The sequence below is a fragment of the Dictyostelium purpureum genome (assembly GCF_000190715.1).
Source record: "Dictyostelium purpureum unplaced genomic scaffold DICPUscaffold_261, whole genome shotgun sequence".
NCBI lineage: Eukaryota > Evosea > Eumycetozoa > Dictyosteliales > Dictyosteliaceae > Dictyostelium > Dictyostelium purpureum.
In genome coordinates this window covers 37549-47388 of record NW_003519597.1, presented here as the reverse complement: position 1 = coordinate 47388, position 9840 = coordinate 37549, and the positions used below count along the sequence as shown (strand labels likewise).

At 26.0% G+C, this 9840-nt stretch overlaps 5 protein-coding genes across 5 annotated transcripts; 2 read left to right on the top strand and 3 right to left on the bottom strand.

The window, feature by feature from the left end:
- Nucleotides 1-64: 64 nt before the first annotated feature.
- On the top strand, nt 65-2376 carry DICPUDRAFT_155765 (uncharacterized protein; the record flags this gene model as incomplete). The annotated part of the gene is made up of 2 exons (XM_003291137.1): nt 65-1315; nt 1390-2376. The coding sequence occupies 2 exons, from the start codon at nt 65-67 to the stop codon at nt 2374-2376; spliced, it is 2238 nt and encodes a 745-aa protein (XP_003291185.1).
- A 364-nt stretch (nt 2377-2740) lies between these two features.
- DICPUDRAFT_155764 (uncharacterized protein) lies at nt 2741-2923 on the bottom strand (the record flags this gene model as incomplete). Its single annotated transcript, XM_003291129.1, has 1 exon — nt 2741-2923. The coding sequence occupies one exon, from the start codon at nt 2921-2923 to the stop codon at nt 2741-2743; it is 183 nt and encodes a 60-aa protein (XP_003291177.1).
- Nucleotides 2924-4360: 1437 nt separating this feature from the next.
- On the top strand, nt 4361-5842 carry DICPUDRAFT_155763 (uncharacterized protein; the record flags this gene model as incomplete). Its single annotated transcript, XM_003291136.1, has 1 exon — nt 4361-5842. One exon carries the CDS (start codon nt 4361-4363, stop codon nt 5840-5842), a length of 1482 nt encoding a protein of 493 aa, XP_003291184.1.
- Nucleotides 5843-7427: 1585 nt separating this feature from the next.
- Nucleotides 7428-8267, bottom strand: DICPUDRAFT_155762 (uncharacterized protein; the record flags this gene model as incomplete). Its single annotated transcript, XM_003291128.1, has 1 exon — nt 7428-8267. The coding sequence occupies one exon, from the start codon at nt 8265-8267 to the stop codon at nt 7428-7430; it is 840 nt and encodes a 279-aa protein (XP_003291176.1).
- Nucleotides 8268-8855: 588 nt separating this feature from the next.
- DICPUDRAFT_38588 (uncharacterized protein) lies at nt 8856-9179 on the bottom strand (the record flags this gene model as incomplete). Its single annotated transcript, XM_003291127.1, has 1 exon — nt 8856-9179. A coding segment is annotated over one exon (324 nt), but the record flags the coding sequence as incomplete, so codon positions are not given.
- Between the last annotated feature and the right edge of the window lie 661 nt (nt 9180-9840).

The following is a 9840-nucleotide window of genomic DNA, read 5'->3' as shown; positions in this document are numbered from 1 at the left end:
ATATTCAATAAATTTATTTAAAGAAAAATATTTTATTTTTAATATTAAAATACACACAAACACAATGGAAATAACAATAAATATTCCAGATAATCTGGTAACCAATTATGTCGCAATAATTCTTTTAGTTTTCAGCCTATTATATTTAATGATACAACTAAAAAATGGGAACGAGACTAAAAAATTAAATGATTGGCTAATTAAAAATAAAGATTTAATAAAAGATAGAATAGATAATGGAAATAATTATGATAGTAAACAAAATAATAATAATAATAATAATTCAAATATCAGCAATAAAAATGATGATAATATGCTTTTTAAAAATAAAATTCATAACAATGACAATGACCACGACGATGATAACAAAAATAATAATAATAATAATAAAAATAATAAAAATAATAAAAATAATTTTAATGCAAGCGACACAAATAGTTTATTAATTAATAATATTAATAATAAAGAAATTGAGCAAAGTTATAACAATAACAATAAAAATAATAGCAATAACAATAACAATAACAATTACAATAACAATAATAGTTCAGAAACCATAGCAATTCCAATAATATCATTAAATAATAGCAGTAATATTAAAAACCCAAATATAAATAGTAGTGGATCATTTGATAAAAGTAGTTTAAAGTTATCACTTGAACAAATAAACAATAACAATAGCACAAATAGTTCAGAGGATGAACAAGTTCCCGCTTCACCAGTTTCAAATTCATTCTTATCACCATTAAATTTTACAACAGGAAAAAGAAAATCCCAAAAGAATCAGTTCTATTACGTTTCAACTTATTATTCAAGTTGTGACTTACCCAATAAAATTATGGATCAAAATGATTTAGATGACCCTTTAATAAATGAGGAAATTAAATCTAGCGAGCTTTTAAATAATGGTTTCAAATATAAAATCGAAAATAATTTAAATAGTAAAAATATTAATAATAAAAGTAATGATGAAAAAATAAATAATGATAATAAAAATGATAATAATGTTAATATTAATAATAATGACAATAATGATACAGACAGCGATAATAACAGTACAAGCAATAGTAATAAAAGTAATGATGACGAACATAATCAAAGTAGTGGTGATAACAAAAGCACAAGTGATGATAATATAGATTTAAATCAGAGTATCAATTTATTAAGCTCAGCAAATTTAAATAATAATAGTAGTAATCCAATAAGCAAATCGCTAAATAATTTTGGTAAAGAAGGTATGGAGAATACATTGCTATCACCAAATGAAACTTGTATTAAAAGATTAAAAAAGAAGAAATGTATTTTACCACAAGTTGTAAGTATTAACATATTTATTTTCTTTTAAAAAATCATATTAATTAAATATTTTTTTTACTTTTATTATATTAGTTACAATTAAAATGGAGAGTTAAACCAAAAAAAGTGTTAATTATAAAAAAATACAATGATGAAACTATTAACGAATTAATTCCAGGATTGGTTAGTTGGTTAAGGGATTTAGGTATTACAATCATTAAAGAGAGTGAAGATTCATGTGATGATCCATTAGCAGAGCCATTAACTCAAGTTGAAGATCCATATTCAATCGATTTTATTATTTCAATGGGTGGTGATGGAACTATACTTCACACTTCATCACTATTCAAAACTTATATACCACCAATTTTGTCTTTCAGTTTAGGTTCTTTAGGATTTTTAACAGCATTCGATTATTCACATCATAGAGAATACATTCAATCAGTTATCGATGGTAAATGCTTTGTATCTTATCGTCTTAGACTATCATGTACAGTGGTTAGCTCCGAAACTCAAGTTAAACATCGTTATCAAGTATTAAATGAAGTTACCATTGATAGAGGTACAAACCCATATCTTTCAAATTTAGAGTGCTGCTGCGATGGTAAATTAATCACAATAGTTCAAGCAGATGGCTTAATTATTGCAACTTCAACCGGTTCAACCGCTTATTCCTTATCAGCTGGTGGTTCTTTGGTTCATCCAACCATTCCTGCTATACTTATTACACCAATTTGCCCTCATACACTTTCCTTTAGACCTGTTATTTTGCCATCTACCTCTGAGTTGGTTATTCGTGTACCTGAAACTAGCAGATGTCCAGTTTGGGCCTCATTCGATGGTAAAAATCGTCAAGAGTTAAATAGAGGTGATTTCGTTATCATTAAAACATCAAGATGGGCTGTACCAGTTGTTTGTAAAACCGATGAAAGTAATGAGTGGTTTGAAAAATTGGCTCAAAATTTAAATTGGAATGTCAGAATGGTACAAAAATCTTTTAATCCACCAAATACATCAAGTAGTGATAGTGAAGGTTCAAGCAATGGCAGCACAAGTAGTTTATCAACTTTAAATAAATAATAATTATTATAATAATAACATGACATTAATAATCATTTAATAAATAGTTTTATTAAACTCTACTATTAGATTAATTATCATTAGTAGTGTTCATTATAAAATTCTTTTTTATTTTTTATTTAAAAATTAGTGATTAATCTTTTTTTTAAAAAAATTATCTTAAACTTTCAAAAAAAAAAATGCCCAAAAATTAAAGAAAAAAAAAAAGATTTTATAATTAATTTTGAAAGATAATAAAATGATATCAATACCATTATTTTTTTATTTTATTTATTTATATTTTTTTATACTATTAGCCACTCTTTATAAAGAGTATTTCCAGCTCTACCACGGGGAGGTTAGTATATTAGAGCCGAATGGTTAATTATGTATCCCACCACGCAGAATACATAATTAACCACCATATTGATAATAGAATGAAATGAAATGTAATGGGTGAATAAAAACAACTCTTTGTGAAAAAGATGGTGTTAATTGAGGTTAATCTATAATAGTATTCGTCATCTAATGGCCCTTGACCTGCATCTATACTAATCACGTTTTTCATTATATTTGTGCTTTAAATTATTAAACTCGTAATTGAATTTTATTGGATGATAAGGACTACTTCTTTTGAAGATTTAATATGATGAATAAAGTAATATTAATAAAAAAATTCATAAAAAAAAAATTTATTTAAAAACAAAAAATAAAAATTAAAATTAAATTAGTAAATTTAAATTGATTGATGTTTATTTTTAAATGGTGAAAATATGTGTTATTGTATTACTATGAATACAATATGATTAAAATGAGTGAAGTACATTATATACAGAAGAAAATTGGTGAAAATTTTAAAAAAATAAAATAAAATTTTATTTTTTAAATTTTATTAATTTAAAAAAAGCTATTTTTTCATATTTCCAAAATTATATCACTTTTGTAATAAAAAGTATAATGAAAGCTATCTGATATATATTTTTAATTAAAAATTTTTTAAATAATTTAATATATTTGTGCTAATTATTATTTGTAAAGAAGATTGATAAAAGCTATATAAAAAATATGTAGTAAAAATAAGATATTATTAAAAAGCTATATTAATTGTATAAACTATAGATAAAACAATATTAAAAAACAAATAGAACATTATTTTCATAAAAAATATAAAAAAAAATTAATAAAGAGAAATTGGAATAATGGAGCAACTTCAAAATAAAATTAACTAAATATAAAAAAAATAAACAATAAATAATAAAATAATCAAGTAAAATAATTATAATTGTTTTTAAACCTAATTATAAATACATAACTACAGCTCGAACCACATTTTTTTCATTTATATGCAAAAAATAAAAATTAAAAAGAAATAATAAAAAAGTGGTTCGAGGTGTAATTTATTCAATTGGAATTAAACTAAATAAAGATTAAAATTTATATTTAAATAATTAATTTACCCTTTTTTAAAAAAATCTTTTTTTACAATGTAATAGCTTACCTAGGTAATATGGATATCAATCGAGAGAGAATTTTATGAAATTTTTAAATCAAACATATAGATTTAATTAATATTTTAAATCTAAATTTTAAATAAAAAAACAAGGTAGAAATTATTATTTTAAATGAAATTTCAAATAATATTAATTATAACCATAATTATAAAGAAAATAAACAATTGTTTTTTTGTTTTATTTTTTTTTTTTTAATTGATAATTGTTTATAATTTTTTTTTAATTAATTTTTTAAAAAGAGTCTTTAAAAAAATTTTTTTTTTTTTTTAATTAAAAATTATAGCTTTACAACACACACATAATTTTTCAATTTTTCATTCATCAGATTTTTTTTTTTTTATAATAGCATCCATTTAATAATATTCGTTCACTTTTTACACACCTTTTTTTTTTATAAATAATATTTATCTTTTTTTTGTAAATATTTTTTTGTATATTTTTATATTTTTTTTTTTTGTACATTTTATTTGTAAATAATTTTTTTTGTAAATAAAATGTATGAATTTTTAAACTTGTGTGTTTATTTATTTTTTGTTGGTACCATCTGTTGGAAGTTACCATCTTTTATTGGTAAATTCAGATTCAAAAACACCAAAAGAAACAACATAGAAAAAGATGACTGCCAATGTTGGAACAGTGAAGACAAGTACTGGGCAAGTCAGGTACTCCAACAACAAGAACAAATCATTCAAATCCAACAAACCCAACTATACGAACCACAAGAATTCTTCCAACACCTCCAAAGCCTCAAAAAACCCCAGCTATTCCATCTTTACCAAGAAGAAGAACACCCCCAACAACCTCAACAACCTCAACAAAACCAAGAACAAGGACACCAAAAACTCATATCTATGCAACCAAAAGAACCAGAAAAACCACAGCAATTACAACCACAGCAATCCCAACAACCAATTCCACCAAGACCAATCCCATTCATCCAGCTAATTCGTCAGCAACCACAACATCAACAACCACAACAATCACAACCACCAATCCCATTCATCCAACGAATTAGTCATCAATCCCAACCCCAACAACCACAGCAATCCCAACAACCAAAACACCCACAACAATCACAACAACCAATTCCACCAAGAACAATCCCATTCATCCAGCTAATTCGTCAGCAACCACAACATCAACAACCACAACAACCACAACCACCAATCCCATTCATCCAACGAATTAGTCAGCAACCCCAACCCCAAAAACCACAGCAATCTCAACAACCAAAACAATCACATCAACCAATTCCACAACAACCAATTCCACAACAACCAATTCCACAACAACCAACCCCATTCATCGAACGAATTCGTCAGCAACCCCAACCACAACAACCACAGCAATCACAACAACCAATCCCATTCATCGAACGAATTCGTCAGCAACTCCAACCACAACCAACACAACAACCACTAACCCAAAATGCTCCAATAAAGCCAAATGAAATTGATTTATCTTTGGTCAATTCAAATGGAAAATTAAGTCTAGATCCAACTCCATTGAATGAAACAGAAAAGGCATATATACGTTTAAATGAACGTATCGAACTTTATCAACTAATGCCAAAAAAGGAAATCCCAGGTGATGGTAATTGCCAAATGCATGCGCTATCAGACCAGATATTTGGTGACTTGGAGCATAGTGTAATAATAAGAAATAACATTGTCGATTGGCTTAGACAAAATAAAGGTTTTTACCTTCCAAATGGAGAAACCCTCTCAGAATTTGTTACTACAAACAGTTGGGAGGAATATTGTGATAGTATGTCCAAAAATGGCACATGGGGCGATCATTTAACATTGGTCGCTGCAGCTGAAATTTATAAAAAAAATATTTCTATAATCTCTTCAGTTGAATCACAGAGTAGTTCTTTCATAGAAATTACTCCAAGCATTAAATGCGAGAATGGAATTTTGTTATCACATTTTGCAGAATTCCATTACGGTTCTTTATGCACATTAGCTAATTAAACCATTATATCGGTAAGTTATTTTATTTTCCCACTATTTTTTTTTATATACTATTTTATATTAATTCATTTTATTTAATACATTATATTTTAGCAATTATTTTAAGCCATTATCAAGTAATAATATTATTGTAATATAAAAAGATTCTAAGCCGTCTCTAGCCATGTTGAAGTATCATTTACAGTAAAAATCTTATTTTATTGATTGTAATGTGGAATCTGCTAGTGTAGAATTTGTTGCGCCAGTGACAGCTCCTTAGAATATGTTTCATCTAGTGATGTTTCATCTTATCCAACTGGTGGTAACTATGCAGCTCAAAGGTCTAGCTGTTCGGGAAAATATTTGTTTAAAAAAATAAGAAAAACACCATAACTTTTTGAAAATGCTGAAGAGTCTTGGTATTATTATCAAGTTATTATTCTTTTTGATAGTGATTGGAACCTCAAATGGATTTTTAACTCAAGATTGTGGCAAATTTCTAACTAATCAAGCAACCAATAAAGCTTATCCAAGCAGTCAACTATTTTATTAATATCATTAATTGCTCTGGCCAAGCAACTATGACCATAGAAATCAAATAGTTTTAGGAGAAGAGAAAATGAAGCTTCGGTGTAACTATTAATCAAACTGGGGAAACAGTCACAATGGTGTTATTTAATCAAATATATTTAAAAATGCTCTGTAAAGAATTAGTATCTTATAGCGGTAGCTTCATAAATAAAGTCCCATTTCTGCAAGAATGTAAATTTATAATTAGACTTTTAAATTACTAGAAATTTTCAAATAGAGATTTTCCGGTCGTCGAACACTTTATCAAGTGTAAATCCGCCATTATTAGCCAATGGTACTTCAACTAGTAAAGAAAATCCAATTAGACCAATCAATATTTTAAAAACCAAATTAATAAAAATTAAAACAAAAATTTTTTAAATAATAAATAATTCTAGAAATTAAATAAATATAAAAATAATTATTTGTTTGTAAATCGTATAAAATTTTTTTTTAAAAAAATCTAACTTATATTTTTGGTGTAATTGTTAGGATGAGTATAATGAAATGAAAATAAAGAATTGTTTTAGGCAATCCATGGTGCTGGTGGTTTTGTAGGGTTTATTACAAAATTTACCTTTAAATGCTATCCTGTTAGCGATTATATTATTGGCACATATACATTTAATATAAAATCACTAGATAATTTCCTAATAGATGCATTAGTTGAAGTGGGTAAAAGACACATTTTGTACCCAAGAGAGACATTGGTATATGTTATTAATATAACTCCTTTTGTATTGCTGATCAAAGTTTTAAAAATAAACAATTTAAACATTTTTTTTTTAATTATTATCTTTTATTTTATTTTTGATTATCCATTTTTATAAAATCCTCCAGATGATCCAAAAAACGATAAATGATAACGATAATTTTTAATCACAAATAAAAATTTAAAATAAAATCAATTGTGTTATTTATTTTTATATTTTTTAATTTTAAATTTTATTAATAAAAAATAGAGTTTAGTTTTCAATTTAATATTTAAAATAAAATTATTGTTTTTTTATTATATTTTATTTTTAAGAGAATTTCTTTATAATAATTTAATGAAGTCAAATGTTTGAACATCATTTGTATTGGTAATTGATTTGAATGAAATTACTAAATTACCAGATTCGAATGACCATAACCAATAGCCATTTTGTGTAGCATTGTGTTTGATAACAATGGTATGATTTGAAGTGGCTTCTTGAACAGCTTCTAATACCATTTCATCAGCACAACGTTTGGAAAGATTGGCTGCAATTTTTTCGACAACACCTGCAAAAATATGACCAAAGCTATTTTTTAAATCAGCAGCAACATGTGGATAAACAGCTTCTAAAGATGATTGATCGATGGTCCAATCAGCATCGGACTTCATTGCTTTTTTAACAGCGGCTAAATTTGCATCCATTTTGGTTTGATTTTCTTTAATATTTAAACGGGTCAATAAAGAGTAAACTCCTTCACTTGGAAGAATAGTTTCTAACTTGGTGGTAAATACATCATTGGTATTACAGATTTTTGGACGGAATGAGATAACACAGTTACCATCAGCGAATGAGTATTGCCAATATGATGGTAATTTTTCATCGGCAGCAACAAAAACAATTTTCTTATTTGGAACAGCAGCTAAGAAGGCTTCTTTAACTAAATCATTTTTACTAACTTTAGTATCAATGTTTTTGGCTAAATTACCAACAACATCTTTGTAAAAGATGGAACCACAACTATTTGTAACCCAGTTATCATTACATTTAGTAATAATATCTTCGAAATCAAAAACGATTTCAAATGGTTCACCTAAAGCTTTTTCAATGGTAGCTAAATGAGTTTTAAAAGTTTCTTCATTATCTTTTAATGATTTTCTTGAAGTTAATGATAAAGGCATTTTATTTAGTATTATTTTAAATTTTATTTATAAGTTTAAATTATTTATTTGTTTTAATTTGTATTTGATTTAATGAAAAAAATATAATTATTTTTTCTTTTTATACTTGAGTTTAGATTTAAAATAAATTATAATTTAGAAAATTTTTAGGAAAAGAAATAAATAATAAATATCCAAATTTTTTTACACCGAAAGAAAAAAGAATTGAATAAAGTTTCTTTTTTCTTTCATAAAATTTTTTTTTTTTTAGATATTTAAAAGTAAAAAAAATTTTAGATCAGCAATAAAATAAAATCTTTTGTTTTTTTGGAAATTATATTTTTTATTCGAAAAAAAAAAAAAAAAAAAAAAAGGTTATATTTAAGATTATATCTACCTTAAATTTGGTAAACATTGAATTTTAATTTATTTACAAAGTTTTTTGATGATGGGTTACGAATTATGAGTACTTCTATTATTAATTATTATTATTGTTATTATTTTATTATTATTATTATTTATTATAACAATCACTAAAAAATACAATTGGTATTATTACTTAAATTACTGATTTTTTAATAAATAAATGATGTATGGTGTTGCTATATTCTATCTAAATGAGGTAAAACTCATTTGATCTTCATTTCTGAGTCTATTAACTAATCTGATATCTCTAACATTAATTGTAACCCTTCTGGTATGTGTCGCACAAATATTTGAATCTTCAAAAAGATTGGCCAAGTAAGTTTCTGACATTGTATGAAGTGCTAATAATGATTCTGCCGTTATTCTAAATGTATCTTTAAATGTATGTAAAATTTCTTTAACCAATCTAGAAAATGGGAGCTTGGGTATAAGAAAATCAACTGTTCGTCTATATTTATTAATCTCAATTCTTGCTATATTTCTTCTTCTTGGTGTTTTTGGAGTTTTTGGAGTTGTAGGTGTTTTAGGATTTGCAGGTGTTTTAGGAGTTGCAGGTGTTTTGGGAGTTGCAGGTGTTTTAGGAGTTGCGGGTGTTTTAGGGGTTGCAGGTTGTTTTGGTCTTGGTGGTGTTGTTACTTTGTATCTTGGTGATTTACCACCTATTTTTCTTGTTGGTGTTTTAGCTATTGGTTTTGTAATTGCTGATGCTGGTGGTTTATTTGAGATATTCGGTATTGTAGTGGTTTTAGGTGAAGGTTTTTTATGAGCAAATACTTTGCTAGTTGGTTTATATGGTGTTGTATTGTTTTCAGATTCATTGTCAAAGGTATCATTGTCATCATCTGTAATAGCTTCATCCGTTTCTTTATCACCCTGACTCGACTCTTCATCTTCGCTTGGGTCTGTACTAGGTTCTTCAGACTCCTCTTCTTCATCTTCGTCACTATCACTATTTAATCTTAATCTTTTATTATTTTTTCTACCTGCCAAACTTTTCTTTCTTTTATTTGGTGAATTAATTGATGTTGTGGTTGTAGTTGTTGTAGTTGTTGGTTTTCTTTGGTTATTTAATGTTGTAAAGGATTGTGATCTATTAATAGTGTCAAACTGTTCAATTATACTATTTTTTAATGAATTTGCATTTACGCTTGGGTTTGTGTTTGAATTT